The 22,282-nt window shown below is 41.6% G+C and overlaps 1 protein-coding gene across 8 annotated transcripts in view; it reads right to left on the bottom strand.

Moving 5' to 3' along the window:
- Positions 1-847: 847 nt before the first annotated feature.
- rnf220a (ring finger protein 220a) overlaps positions 848-22,282 on the bottom strand; it is a 125,480-nt gene continuing 104,045 nt past the window's right edge. The window contains exons 6-17 of one of the 8 annotated variants that reach the window (XM_065276580.2): positions 20,972-21,014; positions 19,553-19,657; positions 18,335-18,378; positions 17,483-17,609; positions 12,876-12,972; positions 12,683-12,769; positions 12,543-12,598; positions 12,001-12,100; positions 7,504-7,612; positions 5,403-5,573; positions 5,132-5,206; positions 848-2,538 (exon numbers count right to left, since the gene is read on the bottom strand). In XM_065276580.2, the coding sequence (XP_065132652.1) occupies positions 2,467-2,538; positions 5,132-5,206; positions 5,403-5,573; positions 7,504-7,612; positions 12,001-12,100; positions 12,543-12,598; positions 12,683-12,769; positions 12,876-12,972; positions 17,483-17,609; positions 18,335-18,378; positions 19,553-19,657; positions 20,972-21,014 (1,086 nt within the window). In that variant the 3' untranslated portion in view covers positions 848-2,466. Of the gene's footprint in view, positions 2,539-5,131; positions 5,207-5,402; positions 5,574-7,503; positions 7,613-12,000; positions 12,101-12,542; positions 12,599-12,682; positions 12,770-12,875; positions 12,973-17,482; positions 17,610-18,256; positions 18,379-19,552; positions 19,658-20,971; positions 21,015-21,143; positions 21,385-22,282 lie in introns of those variants that run through there. The other 7 variants (XM_065276579.2, XM_065276583.2, XM_065276581.2 and 4 more) reach the window with 7 other exon arrangements.

Here is a 22,282-nt window from a genome sequence, read left to right as displayed (position 1 = left end):
GCGAGCAATGAGTCTTCCAAGAGAAGTCAATGGAATTTTACTGCCAGAGCTAATCAGTCTTATTATTTGGATTTAAATTAGACCAATCTACCTTTCTATGTAACATGCATGTTATGATCTGTCTTGAAGAAAAAAATCATGACTAACTTTTAAGACTAGTCTTAAAGTTTTATGCAACCGGCCACAGTATCGTTTTTGTAAGGTGTGTTTGTGAAAATTTCTTAAATGTCCTAAAATAACTAAAGCCTAGTCTTGGATTAATCTAAACCCTGTCCGGGAAACCACCCTATAATCTTTACAGAATAAAACTAAATTAACGGCCTCATGCAAAGCATTCTGGGAACCAAAATCTGAAGAAAAATAACAGAAAAGGGTTAATGAGGGTATCTTGCTCCCAGAATGCTTTGCATGAGGCTGTTATTTTATAGTTTTATTCTGTAAAGACAAAGACTTGTTATTGTTCATTTAACTTTGAAAATGTTTACTGTTGTCAGTAATTAAACATACATTTAAGTTTACAGTAAGTTTCAGGCATACAGGATTTTTTTACAGTGCACCTTTTTAGGAGTGTAGTCTGTGGGACATTCTTTAAAAATAAAAAATATTCTATTTTCAACAGAATTCTGCACGACTGAATATATTGCCTGGCATAACTGGAAATGAAGCCAGCACATAGTGACCAGTTCATATTTACAGTCATTTAATTGAAGTCAAATGTAGCTTACAAAGGGGAAAGACACATAGCATTTTTAAGAATATACAAGGACACCATTCATATCACACAAACACATTGTGCAACTTGTCATCTTTGGGGCAGGAATGAATTGTACAGAAAACATAAAAAGAGTAAACTGCAATGCGTATTTATTTCCTGTATTTAACAACAGTTGCGAAAACCTGTGTAGAGTAGGAACATGTATTCCAAAATTGTGTACATCTTGAGGTTAAAGGTTTAATTGTTTGAACCATCTTTTATGGAAATCATATTGCTTCACGAAATCATGACCTGTGACCCAACTTGTAATAATGATTTAAAGTGAAATTTAAAGTTGCCACATTTGACTGTTTATTGTGGTGTTGAGATCAGCAATGACCTTTCATTCTTCCTTTTTTTGGCGCTTACATCAATACAGAAATCACAGAATACATAGATGTAGAAATATAAAGTCCCAGTTGAAAACGCGAGACGTCAGCCTGCGGGGAAATGAGATTCTTGACTCTCGGTTATTGAAATGAAAATCATCATGATTACATCTTCATGTTGGAGAGAGGAGATCTGAACATTACTTATAAATGAGACCACCCTAATTTTAACCCATTTCGTATGTCCATTTTTAGAGGAACTGGTAAGGGCTGTTAATATGCACAAGGAATGAACAAGCAATAAATTTGTAACAGACCAAAAACATTCTGCAAGCTGGGACGTGACCATATTACTACTCAAATGTAAAAATTGTCCAGTTGAGGGTGACTACAAGAGCAAATGTTCCCACTTCTCAAGAAAAAGCAAAGAAAACCAAAAACACTCTCCTTTGCTTACAGTTTTGACTGTATAATTCAATGAAAAATGTACACCTAAATCTTTAAAGTCCTAGTTTGAGTAGTTTATTATTATTATTATTATTATTACTTAAATTTCTTCCTGTACAATGAAATACAACTTCGACTTCAAGACAACAACATCTGTTTAAAAATACAGAGGGTTTTCTTTTTTTTTAATAATCACCAAGATTGCAACACATCCCCACCCGTCTCAACCCCAACCACCCCCAACTAATACTGGACTTTTAATCAATATATACTTCTGTGTGTATGCGTGTCTGTGTGTTCGTGTTTGTATACATGTGTGTTTTGTTCTCTAGGCCATTTACTCACAACACTGTAAACATACAGAGACTATAATACATGTGCTTGCACTGATCATCATCGAATTTGGTTGACATCACTAGAACACCACAAAAGAAGTAATGATTTGGGGTGAAAAGAGGACACGGTGGAGAATAAAAAAAATCACAGGGGCGATCCTTGGGTGGGAGACCATGAAGATCTAATGCTTTTTTCCAGTTGGGGCTGACCTCAGCAACCTTAAAGCAGTCATCAAAGGGTTAAAGAGGTCGATGTAGAGCAGCGTTGGTGTGGGGAAAGAATGAGCGGTTTTCTTATTTCCTTAGTTGAACAGTAGCGGTTCAGAAACTGTGGAGAGGATGGACCATGAACTAACACAAGAGGGCACACATCTGCCCCTGGGGGGAAGCGAGGAGGGGGGCTCTTAACACAAGAGATTTATATACAGTCCTCATAGTCCTATGCTTGTTAAGACAGTCCCCATTTAAGGTCAATCTGAGTCTTTGCCTCTCATGGATACGAGGCTGGACAATTCTTCACCCCCTCAGGAGGAAACCAAAATACACTAATGGAAAAGTAAATTCAAAAACACAAAACAAAGAGGAATAATCCAGACTTTCTTCACAAATAGACACGCCTGAGGTCCCCTGGTGATGTGATGGTGTTGCATTGTGGGCAGAGTTTCTTGTTTCCCTGTTGAAAGAGAGAGAAAAAATGTTTAGCGCATTGGAAAACGTGCACGTCAGGGTCTTGTATGCTAGATGGCCCACCCTGTTGGAAAAGCATGCTTGTCTTTCTCGCTACCACTCTGATGTTCAGCCAGTGCCCAATAAATCCTGCACCATAAAAGCCAAGAGAACAGCAGGGAGAAGTACAGGAGGAAGGTGAGTTGTGTGGTCCCATAGACACCCTACGCACGGTGACTGACTAACACAACAGGATCTGGTAACTATATATAGTCAGCATCATAAAACGGCACGGTCTGTATAGGATAACTACAGTATATTCCAAAGCACGAGACATATAAAATCCTTGTGTTTGTATGCTGCCCATGAGAAACAGACCTGATGGCAGAGTTCAACCGGGGTCGTGCTGAAGTGAGGGATTTTGCTACTAGTGATGATTATGTCCTTGTGTAACTTTCACATATACACTGCTAATGCACCTATATGAACTGAATGGCCAGTTTAAATGGGATAAGAAAGACACCCAAGACTACAAACAGGGTACCCACACCTTAGTTAACTTCAAATCCAAGACCCTTTTAAGACTTTCCCGGTCCAATACACTCAAATTCAAGGACTAAATGTGGGGACACATTTCAAGTGAGAGCAAGGTTACATTGTGTTACCTTTTAAGATACAGTGTTACAGTTCCCTTTCGAGGGAACTCGCACTGCGTCACTGCGGTGACACTTTGGGGACGCCTCCAGGGGTAAGTGCGTCTGAATGTGTATATCAAATTCAACCAATGATGAAACTTAACGACAAAAACAGGGTGACACAGGAGCCAGGAAGTAAATCGCTATCTGAAATATTGCCAAAGACGGCGTTACAGGGACACAGGAAGTATGGCAAGGGAGACGCAGCGTCTTGTTCCCTTCTCAGAGAACAACAGTTACATACGTAACCCGAGATGTTTTCATGTGTCAAACCCAACTATGCAAAAAAGCACTTTGGTATAAATCAACATTCACATACATAAGATATAAGCATTAAAAGCGAAAAGTTTAGCAAGTATGCTTACAAAGTCTAGAATTTATTATTATCCTACACTTTCAATGACCTGTATCTATGTATGTAGATTTTCAAAAACTTCCCAGGGCCTTGAATTTTTTCCCTAAAATTCACAAAATTTCAAGGACCCGTGGGAACCCTGTACGAAGCTGTCAGCAAATAGTCTGGGAGATGAAAAAGTGTCAGAATGTGAACTGCAAGTGTGCTTTCACGTTCATCTGTAAAGAGGATTTGAGGTTTACGTCTACAACACATAGCACCAGAACCCGGTCTCACTGATCCGACTGAAAGAAAGACGTCCAGCAACACTCTATTTGGATTGTGTCACGCTGTAACTTGCATCGGGCTCCTTCATTAGTCCATCGTGCGTCAATGGCGAACACACAAAACTTCCACTGTTTCAAAACCGACATCATGATCTAAATATGAGTGGTTTATTTTGAACTGGCTGGCTAAAATGGGTAAAAGGTGCAAGTCAACTTTAAAGCAAAGTCTGATTCTCCATGTTACATTATGAACTCTGGGACATTGCGTCAACTGTTGTTTAACTTCTAAACCCATCCTCGTCAGACACAAAAAGGAACCGTGTTCTGGTTCCTTTGTTCTGGGACACAGGTTTTAATAAGCGTGTGCAGGTCGTGGACTAAACGTGGGCTCCTCACATCAGCAGCGAGCTGCTGCTGCGCTCCATTAGCTTCATAAAACAAGGCTGACGCTAACCAAATTACACGCATTTACTTTGATCAAGACGCAAGGAGCCCCGTCGCGCTACTTTTATTGCTGTCTTCAGGCAACAATTTTAATGCCTGCATTAGTAACAAGCCGCCGTGGCAGCACACACATCTCTGATCTGCCCCTCATCGGCTGTAGTTGTACACACAGACGGTCCCGTGATATGCGGAGAGGGAAAGAGCTGATTTAATATATAGCATATTGGAGAAAGGCTGAGGCTGGGAAACATTTCCTTATTAATTGTTTCCGTGTGTGGTGACACGATGTGTTAGTGGCTAATGCGAGTGGGCTCCCAGAGGAAGTCTGGCTAAAACAGCTTAGGTACAAGAGGGAGATCCCAAGTGCGGCCATTATAAACACATGTAGAGGCAATCATAAGGCCGATGATAAGAGCTTAGCTGAATATGCGCCATTGTCTAAAGGGATTATAAACTCAAGTGCGATGTGAGGAACCTCACAGGTCTTGAGGAGAGATGAACTCTTCAACCTATTCTGTGGCCAAATACCAAAGCATTATCAAAATAAACGACTCCATTATCGGCATTATACACTGACCTAGACAACGAACGACTCAACCAGAAAGGTCTGGGCGCTCGTGTGGTCTGCACAGAATTGAAATGTAATATATACCTTAACTATAGGCACTTAAGCGCACTATAACATTCATGAATTTATTCACATCAGTGCATTTAAAAGTACACCGTGTGGGTTTCCCCCACAACCTTGGCTTTGCAAAAGCAATGCTCCAATACTTAAGCTGCTGTAACACCAATGGAACTGTGATGTATGCGTTTTGTGAGCAAATGTGTGATTCTCACCAGAGTCCTAAGCCAGCATTCTTCACAGTGAACGTGCCAACACTGGATTGAGGTGAGGGGCATCGTATATGAATCCTGAGAAAGAGAGCAAAACAAAAAATTATTATTTAAGCACATCAAAAGGAAAATATATCACATATCCAACATCACACAAACACGACATAAGACGGCACCAGACAACACAGCGTGTGGCCACGGAGGGGAGCAAGCAGGTGGGTCGCAGTGAGGGGCAGTGCATGGGTCAGGCCGGTGGGAGCACAGAGAGCCTTACCCTCCGGAGCGGCAGCAGTCTCTTAATCCCACTGCTGCCCGCAGCGGCAGTGCTGCAGCCCGTTACGTAGCTTCTGTACAAACAGTACACGCCGAGCTGCAGGGCCTCTGCGCTCCCGTGCCTCTCGGCCACCTGATTCTTGCCGTCATTCCCAGTTTGGGTCGGCTTCCGCTGCAGGGATATTCAAAAGCGGCACTGAGAACAAATACGTAGCCGCTGCGGCAGACACTCACACACACACACATCTGAGCAATGGATGGACAGAAGCTCTTGGACAAAAAGGTGGGTGGCTTGGATTTTGCGCATGCATTTATTCAATCATGCTAAGTGTGTGATAACTGACAGAAACGGATGTCAATGCATCCAGTGGGAATTCATTTTTGGAGAACATGGCTGCTATACATCACATAAACAGTAGGTGGCAGTAGACCACCACCACCACTGGGAAATGCTTAACTGCAGTTTACAAATATTGAAGGTGCGTCGCGGGTGCATACAAAGACAGAATTGTCTCAATTCACTCCAGTTAAATCATCACAACATTTACAAGCCTCTTTATTTAAGGCAATAAGATTTGTTCTCTACAAGGCCTACACTAATCAATCTCCGGCAGCCCATTCAGGCTGTGTGACTTTCAGATGGTGAGACTGTGACCATTTAGTTTTACTGAAACTTAAAAGTAAACGGAAGAGTTTAAGTGCTAATTGATCTCCAGGCTCAAATAAGTCTTTCAGTCTTAAATAACATGGCATTGATGTATCCCAGTGCTCTTTCATAGCTTACTCAGCATTGCATTAACAGATTCGAAAAACAGTTATTTGTAATGCACAGTAAATCGCTTTTAGGGTTGTCACGATTATGACATTTGGCTGACGGTTAATTGTCTAATAAATTGTGACGATTATGACAATTAATTGGCTGTTTTTGTTTGTTAATGAAATAATTTTCACACATTGGTGTGATTATTTAAATTAAATATTTTGCCAGGTTTACCTGGCAGTAAATATTAATACACACAACACATATTTAAAAGTAATTATTTAATGCATATATCTTTGCCGCAAAAAATCTATTCCTACCAGATCCTTAAGAATACCATCCTTCACTTCCCTAAATTTGGAATTGCTGTTTTGGAAATGTATGTTTAACCTGACAGTTCATACTACTAATCAAAGTTTTGCAACATTTGTTTAAATGCTGTTTTTTCCACTGTATCAAATGGATTTGCAATATATCGCGTTACACTTTAAGTTAAAGGAATAGTCTACCCTTTTGCCATATTAAACTATGTTATTACCTCAACTTAGACGAATTAATACATATCTATCTTTTTTCAATGCGTGCACTGTACAGCGCGTTATGAATGTGTTAGCATTTAGCCTAGACCCATTCATTCCTATGGTACCAAACAGGGAAGCCACCAAAAACTTCCGTGTTTTCCCTATTTAAAGACTGTTACATGAGGAGTTATACCAGTAAGTATGATGCCACGAAATAAAACTTTTTTTGGTACCATAGGAATGAATGGGGCTAGGCTAAATGCAAACACATTCATAACGCGCTGTACAGCGCACGCATTGAAAAAAGATAGGTATGTATTAATTAGTCTAGGTTGAGGTAATAACATAGTTTAATATGGCAAAAGAGTAGACTATTCCTTTCAGGGGAGCGCCATCAGATACTGTCTCATTTATACCGGTGCTGCAGCTCCCCCTTGTGTTTTTTAAAGAGATGTGCAATCATTTCGGTGATCTGAAATCATCGCGATGAGGTCAGACAATCGTGATGAAACAATTATTTAATCATTGTGATAGCCCTAGTCGCTTTTTGGATAAAAGTGTCTCACAAATGCATAAATGTAAATGATATCAATTAATCTTGTTGCTAAAAGAAATCCTGTGGTTTTCCCCTCTGAGGAAAATCACAGCGGGGGAAATTTTTTAGGCCATGCTGGATTGGTTTAAACCATCACAAAGCTTCAGCCAGCTGGGTGCATGGTTGTGGGTGTTAGGTTATATAACCATGTCAATCTTATTAAGGATGGGTTACAAGCACATACACCCACACGCACGCATGATATTGACAAGCAATGAGTTCTCACCATGCATATGAGACACTTGTATCGGTCCCCTCTGAGGATCTGCTTCTCAAGCTCTCTGATGCGGGCCTTTAGTGCCTCCAGTGTGGTCGCTGTGGAGTCCTCTGTGATCCTGGTAAAAAAAAAAATAGAAGAGAAAACGAAGTTCAGAGCATTGTAAACCAGTTGGCTCTTCTCTTATAATCAATGCTGTTCACACTAAAAAGTTGTTTTTGCATTTTGTGTTCGCAAAGCTTCAGCTCTGGTCATTGCTAACGCCACTCCAAAATTAAAAACACCCCAGAACTGAAAATAAAAATGCATTCTTTGCTGTGACGTCAATGCGTTTTCACTTTATTGTACTATGATTTCAATTGCACTTCTCATTAGCCTCCTCGGTCTCACCAGTTTCCATTAAATCTCCAACTTCCCACCTCTCAGACCACTAAATATCCTCAGATAAATGCCTCTCGGCTGGTGAATGTACATTTAACACTGTCCACAGCATATGAACTCGCAATAACTAAATCAATATGGCCGCCATTGATTGTGCGAGGAGGCGCTTGGCGAGATGTTTATGGTGATCCGCTCATTTTCCAGCCAGATGGAGCACTGATCTACAGTATTGATTTAACGTTGCGCCAGCGTTCTCCTAGGCACAATCCCCCCGATTAGTGCCTGCCGTTCCTCTGCCTTTTCCAATAGCTTCATTTATTACATGCCTGTGTGACTCCACAATGAGTACAGGCTCACCAAAGACACGCAGGACCACTCGTAATCAGGTAGTATTGGGATGTAAATCAAGGATGGGCCATTAAAAAGAGAAAGCACCATTTATGGACTCGATCTCTCCTATAAGGCGAACATAAAGGAAGAGCAATGACAGTGAACCGGAGAATCATAGGGTGGCTTAAGAACTAAAATAGTATTTAATGTCCTATTTATTGACTCGGGTTGATATGTACTGAACTGGATGTTACACAAATGGTGTGGTAGTATATTTAGTGAACGCAAGGCAATATTAAATAAAATGTAAACATTTCATGTCAGTTCTGGCAAGGCCACGAGACACCGACCTTGACCAAGGAGATTGGGCAGTCCGGTCGGTCCATTTTCTGCACCCCGCAATCAGCACTGGGACTATAAAGTTTTAAAATATCTACTTATTAGTGGTCGTCTTGTAAAAAAGCATTTAGTCTTGATTAGCGTGCATGCTTATAAAGCAGACAGGAGAGTAGATGTACCATGCTCCATGCCTGTTTTTCTTTAACAGCTTCATAAATCGTTGCGGTTCATTTGCCTGCATGCCGTCATCAGGTCCCACAAAGAATGCGATTATTCCCAAGTCCAACCAGCTCCAGTGTGAATATTCATTGTGTGGTGATTTATAGAAAGCCACATTCTTAAAGTTATTTAATTCCTCAGGATAATAAAATGAGGTTTTATTATGTCTTTGAGCATGTACATATAGAGATATGCGAGAAGTATTTGAATAAAAAAGCAGGTGTAAAATCTGGAGAAGTGTGACTGGGTGAGCAGAAAATCATCAAGGTCATGACGAATGCTTGGAATTGAGATTTAAAGACATTAAACTTTATAATGCCATGACGCAATCTAGTAAAAAAATAATACAATTTCTATCAGAAACTAACCACATTGAGAACTACCATCCAAAGTAATCATGCCATTTACCTATAATTCTGCTCCATAATGGCACACCCTTTATATTAAAAACCCAACGAAGGCCAAGCAGACCCAATGCTTTATTCAGGCACTGCACTCCATTACAATTCAAAGTGGTTCTCTCAGGCGTGCTAAAGTTTAAACAGGAAGCGGATAAGGCCTGAACCGTTGTCACGGCTCTATTACGGCTTCAGCTCTGGGTGCTATTTCTCATTTCATTATCCTGCCCCTTAACCATCAATCTCTATCAGAACCGACCCTAACTGTAGATGGAGGTCCCATGCACAACTCTACATGGCCTGACACTTGCTTTAAACAAGTGCATGACAAACTAAAAGGCTGGTTGCTGTAGGACCGATTGGAATAAGTAAAGGGAGAGGGATATAAAATTGTGAAAAAGAATCCTGCAACACTATTTGCCAGTTTAAAATAATGTAGCATCCACATGGGTTTCAAAGGAGTCCTCGTGTGTCATGAGTAAAATAAACAAGAGATGACCCCTAAAGAACATGCTTCGATACACCTGCATACGATTTACACAACTAGCGATGCAACAATACGCTCACCCTCTTACTCCAAAACGCATCATCCACAATAAATCAATGTAACTAAAGTAGACAAGTCTCATTTTCATTGCAGATTGAAATACACGTTTCGCAAACTGTGGCCTTGGAATTGTTTTCAGACCGGAGATGTAATGATGTGATTCAGCTCCTTATGTGGCCTCTTTAAAGCTCACTCCAAATAAGACCCTTCAATTCAGGAAATTGAAAATAAAACAATGGAACATTGAAGTGTGTATGCTTCACTCATTTAAATGAAAATCTTTGGCACACAATACAACAAGCGAACCATAAGAAGGTAAAACTTTACTCCTTCCTCAATACGTCATGTTCAACTCAGCGATTTGGCAGACAATATTACGAAGTGCGATTACAAAAACTCCCAGGAAAGAGGAGGAACGACTCCCTCCTCCCCCTTCTCATGACCCCTCAGGATTTGATTAATGATATCATCATTGAGATTTATCTCCCCGGCCCCTTCCATAAGACAATATCGCGTAACATCCTGTGATACCTGATCAAATCAGCAGACGGATAAAGGAGAGGTGCTCCTCGGATGAGAGCGAGGAGTGTACTGTCGCGGAGAGATGGATAGATTCGAGCGGAGGGCCGAACGAGAACTGCACAGACTGGGAGAAATATTGCGGGCAATATTAAATAAACGAGTGTGTGTCACGTCTGGAGCTAAGCGCTAAGCTAATAAAGCGGGTGCGGGTGGGCTGCGCTCATTGCTCCCGCTTCTCCATGACATCAAACAGCTGCTGTGATTCATACCCGGGCAGACTAAAACACTTAATGCCCCCGATACAACGCTACAGCTAGTCTAAACGGCTGCCTGACGCTCCGCGTGTGGTTGAGGGGGGGGGGGGGGTGAGGTGAAAGCGAGAGGGTCTCTCCGGAGGAAAGCAATGAATCAATCTAAGCTGTCACGCTTCTGCAGCTCCACTTAGGAATAGTGTTCTGTCCATTTTCATCCTCCTCCTCGCACACCCACGCTCAGATAGACACACGCTCGCGCACACTGACAGCGTTCATAACACCATCCACTAACATTCATTTCCACGCACTCAGTCAAACCTTTCAAACAACGGCACGCCGGCAATTCTTTACACGAAGTCACGCCTTTAAATGTTTCCGCTTCCTCTCCGTAAACACGGTTAACAAACACGATTTAAATTGCAGACTGGAACTGACATCAAGCTCGTCCTGCAGATGAAGTCATCTGACGCAGACACACACTCGACTGGAGAACGCACTCGTGACGTGCTGACGAGGAAAATCAATTGCGCCGGGTTTGCCGTGCTTATTCACCAGTTATCCTCCCTGATATTTAATATGGGGCTCGGTGATGGCCACTCGCACAAGATTGATTTGCCTATACTAGAATCCTCTCCCAAGAGAAGAGCGAGAGAAAGAGAGGGGTAGAGGAGGGGGGGCACTGAAAGTAGTGGTCAGGAATCTTATTTGTGGCGTGCAAAGAATTCAAAGTAATTACACGTTTCACGCATTAAACCTCAAGGTGCATCAATACTTGTTCGGAGATACAACGGCTGTCTTACTATTGAGCTTTGAGTTTTATTAAAAAGCATGAAATTTGACAATACTGTAAGCACCCTTAAAAATGGGTTGTGATTTAGACATGCAATCGTGGCAGAACATGGGTCATCTGCAGCTAGCGTCTTGACCCTGGATAGTAAAGGGAGGCAGAACCAGCAAGAGGACAGTTGTAGTGCCATCATGTGCGAAGAGGCAATCAGCTCCTCTCTACCAGGAGCTGCGCTCTGACCCCAATTACCCATTCAGAGGGGCCGGGCCCCCACACGCGTGGATGGGAGGAGAGTTTTGCAGAAGCACTTGTCTGGGAATATGGATGAGGACGTAGAGATGAGGGAATTACAGGGGCCGGCCTTTCACCCACTCGGGTTATTCAAATTTATCTGCGGCAAGAGACTGCCGCAAAACTCCATGCCTATTGCTCAGTCTCTGTGGAGTGTAGGGATACACTCCCCTATGTTTCAGCATCATCTGCAGTGTAAAGTTGTAGTATGGAGATACGTGGAGAGATATTAGCATTCCCAGGCCGTGCTGCTAGCCAACCCCAGACAAGGCTCAGCTGCCTGGGATCAATACTCAGAGCCACTCCCTGTGATCAAGCATGCTCCGGAGAGATGAGCACACTAAATGCATCATTTATGATCTTGCAGTCCCTACACAAACTAATCTCACCCCAATACACCAGCAAACACTCTGACGGCAGGCGTGTGTTTGTACTCACTTTTCGATCTCGCTGTTTTTACAGGTTCTAGGTGTGGAGGACGCAGAAGAAGAGCTGGGTTCCTGTTTGCTGCTTTCACCATTACTGGTCGAGGGCATTTCTGGATAAACAGACACACAGGTGCATGAAGTGAGTGATGATCAATCTACAATAATCTAATTCAAATATACAGTGAGGTGCAAAAATCTGAAATAAATCTGGGATACAAAATCTGTTTAACAAAGTTAACCAATATTATGGCTTTGAGGAAGAATTAGGAATCACTTAAAAAAAATGTGTGATACATTGCACAAAAGCTCATATTTTATGGCACACAATATGCTCACTGAGACATTCTCATATTATGCTTGACATGATTTCGTTAAACAAAAAGGGGACAAAGCAAAACTAAGAAAATACTAACAATTGTGACATTCATTTCAAATCTCATCTTCCCATTATTAGTAATATCAAAAATATTGAAAAGTTTTTTTTTTTACTTTTTTCCAGCTGTATTAGAAGTTGCAAATAACTGTACAGAGAAGAAAAAAACTCCAACTCACCATCACTTGCCCATTTGGAGAATTCAGGTGTTATTCTATTGGATGGCACACCACCGCTACAAAAAAGAAATAGATAAGTTGAGTTTCAGTGCCAAGCCTATACAGTTTGCAATTTTAAAGTCAAGCAAAAGCAAGCTTACTTCAAAACAGCTCCACGCAGTGCCTCGCGTTCTTTGGCCTCGCCCTGGTCTTCACCAGAACAGGGAATAATGTCTGCTTCAGTGTACCTGAAACCTTGAGTTAAGGAGCAACTCAAAATCTTATTGTAGCACCTGATGCTTTACCAACACGCCAAGACACCAACAATTACTGAGAAGTGTTAAGGAAGGATACTGGGCTTTGCCATATTCCAGAGTGTCATCTCCGTCCACGTCAAGGTCTGCATCACTGTCATGGCTCTCTTTTGTGCTGCACATAGCAAAGCCTGTTCCTAAAAGAATGAACAATGCACAAGAGGATGTGCATTAGTAGTGATTTTACAAGTAAAGGGATATTATTAGGCACGGCACAAAGTAAACAATGCTCAAAAATTATTGACTGTGTGGTCACTGGTGTGCCTTAAGGACTTGGCAATAGTTTCAAATATGGGTCACCCAACTGAGAATTTAGAGGCAAACATGTTTAACAAAACTTATTTCAAAATCAAACATTGGTATGTGTATACACTATTTCAAATAATAATACAGATTTATATGTTAGAACAAACTGTCTGCTACGAACAACTCTTTTCCACTAAAATGGCCCCAATCCACCACAGCTCTGTCATGCTAGAGAAACAGCAATTAAGAAAGGCCTATTCTGGCAGTAAGACCAGTTTACTGCAGACAGGCCTGGAGTCTGGTTCTGTGGGCCCAGATGGAGGCATCAAAGAAAGCCTGAATAGGAGTTGTGTCAGGTGCCTGTCAGGGTGTGGGCCCCCAAGCACTGGGGCGTATAACCTGAGTGGCACTTCTATAAATCCAGTGATAAGCGCAAAGACAAACTCCAGCCACCGGCTGACTGGGTCCTTCAGTTCTGGTTAGGGAGAGGTTGGATCGGCATCAGCCTGAAGGTTGGGAGAGGCCCACAGAGACTGGAGCCTGATTGAGCCACAGAGGGTGAAGTGAGCCAAGCCTCTCAGGGGCTGATGGAAGGATGTCAGGGCACTGCTGGGGAACAAGTTTGTCACAGACGGGAAGCCCAGGTTGGTAATGAAAGAAAGAAACAGTGCTGCTTATTTTTCCTCTGACTTCTATGACACGAGAGGACTACTGCACAGTGTGATGAATACAGCGACAACTGTCAGGAAAAGCAAAAGACTAGAAGATGCTGATGTAGCATAGGATAACTGAAAGAGGGGATGTGTGCAATCTCTCCTCTTCTCTGTAAAGGGAGGCAGAGAAGGCATAAAATGCGTCACAAACGCTCCCCAGTTTTTTACAATGAGCCGAAGGTTTTTAGCAATCAAATAAAAGGGACCTTTTAAGTTTTATTTGGTCCCTGTAGCAGCAGAGGCATATGTGAACAATAGCAGAGCTACATAAATCCGAGCTGCTCATGCAGAAAGATCTGGTGATATCAGAGACCAGGTGTGTCCAACCCAAGGGGCAACCTTCTGATCTCGTTGATGAAGCCAAACACGTAAATGACTTAAACTGCAATTTATCAACGGGCCGAAATTCCCATAAACACGCATGTTAAAAAGCCAAACTTTACAGCAGAAAATAATAGCTATACAGCCTGGTACAAAAAGTGATTTTGGTCTATGTAGCTAATTTTACCCTTCATGACAACTATGAGGGGGTGGAATTGCTCCATTTTTGGGAAGCCAAACTTAAAATCACCAACATAAACTGATCAACTCTATACAACCCATACAATTTACTGTTACCTCCTTCCAGCCTGAAAAAGAAATAAATCCACAAGTGGATGAAAGGTGGGGGTACAGTCAGCCCAAAATAGGCCATAATCAGCCAATGATGGTAAACATTTCATTAAAGTACTGCAGAGCAAGAAAAAAAAAGGCAAAACCTAATAAACAGATGTGACCACAGTGTTGTGACCACTAATGGCAGCCGGGGCTGAGAAAGATGTGGCAGGCAAAAAAAAATCACTGTTAATTCAATCAATTGATCAGGCCATGGATTCTTACTAATGCATTGCTAAAGCTAGTGGCAGGAAGGATGTCATGTACCATTGATTCAGCAGGGACTTGCTTCCATAACCAATAGAGGAGGACTGTCTACTTCAGTGCAGACACTGATGAAATCTAGCTGGATAAAAATAGCAGCCCACACCTACGAAGGCAAAACACAACTTTAAAACGGTGCATAACTACCCGAGCAGTGTAAGCGTGTTTGATTGTGACTGCTGTGGATACTGTTAAGCGGTCTTGGCAGGCAATCTAATCTGTGCCGAAAAGGTCAGTGCCACACTAACCGCCTCACAGTCAAATTATGCACGCTGTTGCACCGCCATTCAGTTCGGCAGCCTCAGGGACACAAGTTTACTCCTCCACGGTGCACATGCTGGATCAATACAAAAATCCACTGCCTCTCATCACTTGTCTCCTTGTATGTAATTGTACAGCTCTGCAATCCAGATCTAAGACTTTGTATGACAAGACACTTATTGCCTGGTTTGTTCAAAGGAGCATGTGTGCAAGGTCTTGTATCACTGATGGGCTCCTTTTAAATGTTACATCTGTACATGCGTATGGCACATCCTTTACTTGTTGGGTCACATTTTGCGAGCTGATTTGCATATGCCGTGGTTGATGTTAAGTGCTAATCTGCATATGTCACCTGAGACAGGTGTGTCATGTCGCAAAGATCCCAGAGAAACAGGATATGAAACATGGCCTCTCTTCCACCCCGTTGCCATGACACTTATCAGACTTTCGCAGCATGTGTCGCAGGTCAGAGTTCATCCAATCAGGATGGCATTTACCATGTATGCCTGTCGGGATGGGAGTTCAAAGCGACCATTTTTTCAATGCGCTTTACAAAGATGAGTGGTGGGTCTCTGTTCTTTCTACCATTGCTATCTCTTCATCAGCACAACAGCCTTACTAAGCCACGGACACAGGAGGCCTTGCGGGTCTCCATCACAAACTGATCCTCTTCGATTTCTCTCTTCCTCTCTTTCTCCCTTTTCCTTATCATGCTCTTATAGTTCACTTTAAAGCATTTCTTTCCTTGTCCTCAAAGAGAGAGAAGGGCTGGTGCTTCAGAGACGATAGCCCTCTTATCCCATTGAAGACCCCTTTAAGCCCCCTCCTCCCCATAGCCTTAGCTAGCTCCCCCTGGGCTGGAGGGATTCTGCAATGCAGGGCCGATTGAAAGCTGGTGGACTTCAGCTGAGCTTTCAAGGCAAAATCCACCTTCTGAGCATCCTGGGGGGATCTTTCAAGTGGCCCCCTGGGCAACAGAGTCACTTCTTACTGGGTCGGCGTCTATCGTCATTACACCACTGTGTGCAGGAGGGTTTGTCTGTGCTAAAGATAAAGGGCTGGAGATCTTCTGTACAGACACACAGCTCTGTTCACATGCAGAATTGATCTGGGCACCGTCTGTCTAGCCAGGCTTTAGATGAACAACTCTATTTTTTTTCTTAATCTACACAGCTTTGCGATCCGTTTTCTCCTAAGGATCGAACAGCCTTTCCATTTAAGAGCAAAGAAGTTTACAGAAGAACGCTGAGGGAGGAGAATAACTCATTAAAAAAAAAATATAAAACAGCGTTGGTGGTAAAAGGAAAACTCTTACATTTTGACAGGCGTTTGCTTAGTACTTCTTCTAAAGTGCTAACTTTACAAACTTATAAGGTATATATATATATAAGGGGCTCAGATGCAAAACCATCTTAGTGCATCTGACAGTTTTTCCCCCAAACTCTTAGGGTGCATTTCTCACCTGCTTTATTTAGTTCGACTGAATTGTACCAGAGTTCAATAGCTCACTTTCTTGCGGTTCGTTTGGGCAGGGGAGAATGCATTATTCAAACTCGGGTGCGCACCAAAAGCGGACCAAACAAGCAGACCGAGGCCTCCTTGAAGAGGTGGGTCTCAGTACACTTTCAAATGAACTCTGGAGTGGTTAGTTTGTGGTGAGAATGTGATCTCACCCGAGTTATCACATGACTGCATTTTGGAGTCGTTTCAACTGGTCCAGACCAAAGCAATCAGTGTGGTGTGAAAAGAAACCAAAACTTCTATAAAAAGCTAGAATGTATAATTTTTTGCCTTTGGTCCAGACCAAATGTACCGAATTATAGATGTGAAAGCACCCTTAATGTTTGTGAAATGCTCTGTCCCTATATTCAGTCCGCTTGATCCTGGCCTCCAGGTTTGTTGGCAGAATACATTGTTATTTTTGATGTCTCTTCATATATAAACAGTGCATCAAAGTAACTGATCAGCACTGCCAAAAGTTTCAAGATAAAAATTCAAGACTGACTGGCACTTCTTCCTGAGTGTAAAAATAATCTGAGTTAGTAAATTATTTATGAACCAACTCGAATTCCCATGAAAGTCTTTCAATGAGTGTGGCAGCACATCAAAAAGGGTCTTAAGGAGCGTGTGTGCGAGTATGTGTGTGTGATGGAGAATGTCCCAAGTGATCAGATTTAGGTTGGGAGCTATAATTGCATTCCTGCAGCGGGGGAAGCCCAGGGGTCAGCGGCCCATTTCTCTCGCACACATCTCTGTACTGGGTGAGCTGGGTCAATTGCACAGCTAAATGTGTTTTCCTTTGACTCCTTAAAGGCCGTGCAGGGCCTGCCAAAACTCACCTCATCTGGACTACAGCTACTGTACACACAATGAATGAAATGGGTGTAGCCTCATTTAAGAGCTTAGCTGCTGTTGAACCCTGATATCCTTTTTGACAAAATATACATTTACCTTAAAAATCACAAATATTAGTATATATTTTGCAGCAGAGAATGTGAAGATCTCTCACCTCTGAATCCACCTTCTAGTAAAGTGGTTGCTCGGACCCGTTTCTGTCCACACCACTCGTACTCTTCAAACCGCGTCCCGTTCTCTCCTTCAATATCAGCGGAATCGTCCTCTGTTGCACCTTCCCTCTGCGAGAACAAAACCGCTTATCAAACACACTTCAACATGCCTCAGTTTGTCTATTTAATATAAAAAGACAAAACCACAAAGTGTGACTACATCAGAGGAAATCAAAGCAGGGGTTTGAAATACTCTAACTTCTAATGATGTCTAATCTTAGAAGCTATCAGACCACATGCAACACAACACCGAATCCAACCACCGAGAGTGCATTAGTATCACATGAACTACTGGATTAGACAGGTTAAGAGGAACCAGTCATATAATAAATGGCAAGGGCTGGATCCTGAACCACTAATATGGCTAAAAAATGAAGCCAGGCTGACCATCAATCCCATTTATAAAACCAACATCTCATGACTAGCCTATATAGGAGAATTTCTCTAAAGTAAATTCAGGAAACTGCCAAGAACTGTCAACCAAATTTGATCAAAAGAAGAGGATGAACCCTTTTTAGAAAGGGGCAAATCCATCAACTCTTCCCTGGACACTCAGAAGTGACCGGTGTTAGTATTGAGAAGGAAGAAAAGACAGCACTGTGCGTGAATGTTATTGATTTGAAAACAAAGGCTCATGTCCAGGGAAAGGTGAAGGCAGAAAGGCCAACACTTCTAGAGGAGGTTGCAGGCCCATTGGTCTGGGTTTGATAAGCTACCTTGAATAGACATTGTTCCACATGCCTACTCATTTCCTCCTCTGTCCCTGCCAGCGGAGCGCTGCACAGTGGACATACCTGTCCATCCTCTGGCTTCCGGCGCTTCATCTTCCCAATCCGGGCTGCAGCAGAAAAGTAAAGAAAAGACAAACATTTTAACAAAGAGTGTGGTTTGCAGTGGTTTACATTGTATTTAGCATTTCTGCCCAAAATGTACTGCTAGAGAATGATAACTTTTGGCATAATATGTACAATAAAATTTTTAACCAAAGCATTATTGTATAGAACTTGTCCACTGCATCTTTGTGTTTTGTTAGAATTGCATTTTAAGTTAAATTGATAGGAAATTATTTTAAAAGTGAGCAAAAAATAGGATCAGAACATGTTGCTGGCCTAATTCAAACCTGCACCACCTTACGACTCATTGTGTCTGAAACACATAAGCTAACCACAATGCAACAAATGTGACATTTTCATTTACTCCACAACACCTTAATAAAGACAGCCAACAAGTAAAGCCCAGAGGACTCTGGAGACTTGAGAGATCCATACAAGAACGGAGGTAAAAGCAAATTGAGCGTTCAGAAATATTGGGCAGTATTAATCCCATAAAAGTTATTCAGCCCACCGCTTTACGGGACTAGCCTCAAGCTGGTGGGCGTCCTACTCTAGAATTTTACTGGGGGAAAGAAGGTGGTGGCAAAATACGACAGTGACGTGATAGGTCTCAAAGGTGAACTCTGTCCATTAGACCTTTGCATCCAGAGACCAATTCCTCCAGGCTACATCAGGTTTCTGATATCTCAGGTTGTCCCCCTCCCTTTCCAGAGCACATAATTAGAAATTTAACACAGCAGAACAGCGCCCATCGCGCCGTAAGTCTCTGTCGCTTTTTCTTAACTGCAAATGGCGTGCGGGGACATTAATTTTTAGGTGGCTGTGATTGCGAATGGCGCCGAGGGGGGCTGGCTGAAAGGTGGGAGGTTCTGCTATTACATCCAGAAAGGAGGAGAGAGGAAAGTGAGAGAGAGAAGAAGGGACACCGTCTCATCTCTTGTCGGCCACATTGAAGGTAATGTGGGGGAGGGTGAGACGGGCACCATTAAATAGGAAAAAGTGGCAGATTAATTAGGCACGGCAGGGGTTTTTCTAGCCAACCCTCACTCTGAAATCACAATGTCTCAGATGAGAGGTGATGTACATTAATATCGGCTAGGGTTTTAACAAAGTCAGCCCCATTTACCCTTACGGTGCCTGCGGCTGTGATGAAGTAGGGGGTTGGGATGGGGATCTTACCATGCCGCAGGCAGCAAGGGGCTATGGGCACTCCTCTGGGCACAGGGGTTGGGGGGCTTTTGAAACTTTCCTTGGTGTAGCGCCTGCACCAGCAAAGGTCATCGACTGTTGACACATGAAAAAACGAAGGGTTAAGGCGATTCTCTGCTTGGGCAGGCGCTACAGTCAAGGGAAGTGCAAAACCATAGGGCAGACACAATGTAATACACAACAACAATCTTATTGCCATGTTTATACTAAAATATCTTTATATTTCTCACGTTTGTACAAATGGCTTATTGTTTCCATTAATGCCCAAACTTGCACTACTGGCATTAACATGGGCACAGATGCTGAGATGGATGCCAAGATTCTGGCAAGGTCACATGACAAACACCACTGCTGATGATGAGCATGTGGCTGATGCAGTCTAAGAGGTTGAGAGGTGATGATCGCCTTATTCATAACCAAAGTGTAACAACTGCCTTCGGGTCCGAGAGCACCGGGCTCACGCCAACCCTACCCAGGAGTGTGGCAGCTCCATCACACCCACTAACCAATCACTGAAGTTAACCACTAATGCATGTTCCCCAAAAAAGACAATGGATGTCTTCCAATTCACCAATTCATAGTACATGATAAAGTGTGTGGTGTTTTATGATGGGAAGTTTATTGTTTTTAGTTTCTATAAAAAGAATATGCAGGTATTAACATATAGGAGAGTGACAGTTGTTGACAATCACACAATATTTTATTATTTATTTCCGATGTAATGTTGTTTGGATTATTACATTTATTAATTAATTGTAGCATCATCAATTTCTTCCTCCTTATCACAATGAATTGTGGGTAATATCAACTGCTGGAGTGAGCACTGATCAACAATTTTGAACAGAAATACATCATCTGGATATTTTAAGAAACTCATTTCAGCATACTATTTTTAATTTTGAATAATATTTAAACCGGTAGTTTGTGAATTGGGAGGAAAACATTGGGAGGAATGTTTTGAGGGCACTGCACATGTATGAAGTAATGCTAACTGATTAATCTGCTTTAATAATGGTACATTAACAATGACCTCCAAAATTAAATGACAAAGAGTCAAATAAATTAAAATTATGAATTTAAAGGAATAATTTAAAATAATAAATATAGCATTTATACATACTCTATAATAAACTGTGAGTCAAACTTAACCAGCTGACACCAAAGCAGTTATGAAGTAATATTAGTGACATGATGTCATATGCTAAAATATTTCTGTGCATTGCAGTGCACAGTGGGTACAGAAAAGGTCCCTGTATGTTTAGTGTAAACAATAGTGTTGAAATATTATGCTAATCAACAAAGAAAAATCAGTTTTCAAAAGGAAAATGACAAAAGATGCAAAGAAAAACATTCAGATACATCACTTCACATTGACGACACAATACATACCATTCAATCGTGTTTGCCTGTTCGCCCGCACTCGTAAAAATGTCTGCAGGTAAAAAAAGACAAAAAAGAAAGATCTGTCAGTCATGTGAGTTTATTTCTCAATCATTCATGATGACCTGAGAGAAGCGCGTATTGCTGGATTGCGCTGGATTGTGATGTAAACAAACCCTACTTCTATCGTGCCATTGCTCTGCAGCTCCTCTTCCATTGCAAAACGACACAACTACCCAAACTCATTTGGTTAACTAAACCACGAAGCCGGAATAATTGTCCGCAAAAACGTCGATATATGTCTAAATAATGTATTTATGACGGATGCGAAAGGATTGAAAATGCAGGCTCACTAAAGCAGTTCATTTCAGCGCGCCTCCGTCGCCATGTTGCTACCGGTCATGTGATCGCTACTGTGCGTCATCATCAGTAATGTAGTTGCGTCTTCTGCCGCTGGGGTGCAGCAGTATGCAAATCTGTTACATTCACTTCATATTTTAAGAGGTGTACTGAAGCCTACTTATGTGCGAATGACACAGAGATGCTTACATTATAAACTTCCTAAAGATACACATTTAATAACATCATATTTTAATTTTAAATGAAGAAACATAAAAACAAATCTTTAAGCCATTTATATCAACCTTTTAGAGGCCTTTGTTGATAGTTTGAACTATAACTATTTAATCTTTTGTTTATAACAATATGTAAAATTAATAATAATATTTCCATATGAGGACCTAAATAACTTCACCTAGTCATCATCAATAAGCCCCCATCATAGAGTTATACAGTACATGACGCAGATAGATTCCCTCTTCCAGATGTGGGCACACTGGCAGAGGTTCAAATTGCCCTAAAATGCAAGTATCATGTTTACAGGAGCTTCTATGCCATTGTTGCTGAAAGTCAGTCTATTTTCTTATGACAAACTATGTTAACAGCTCTACTTGTCTACACCAGAAAATTCGTGTTAAGAGAATAATCATGAATTTTAGTGGAAAATATCATCATTGGCTTTTGAATGAGTTAATTTAAGCAACTTCATTAATAAAATGTTCTAAAAAAAATATTTGCTTAAAACAGTGCCATTTATTTTAAATGCTTTTGATAAAATCATTGTATAGTGTAGTAAATTAAAATGTTTTAATTAAAAAGTACATTTAAAAGAGTGTGTAGGACAGGTTTGCATTTTCAAATGTGAAAAGATCTATCTGGACATTTTTAATTAAGAAATTCTCTCATTTCTGGGTTTAGGGAAAAATAGAGAAAGATGGACAAGATGTCCCACACACCGACAGCTTTAGGAAGAAAACAAAC

This window comes from Paramisgurnus dabryanus, chromosome 6 (assembly GCF_030506205.2).
Source record: "Paramisgurnus dabryanus chromosome 6, PD_genome_1.1, whole genome shotgun sequence".
NCBI lineage: Eukaryota > Metazoa > Chordata > Actinopteri > Cypriniformes > Cobitidae > Paramisgurnus > Paramisgurnus dabryanus.
The sequence above is the reverse complement of the archived record's forward strand: the minus strand, read 5'-3'. Positions and strand labels throughout refer to the sequence as shown.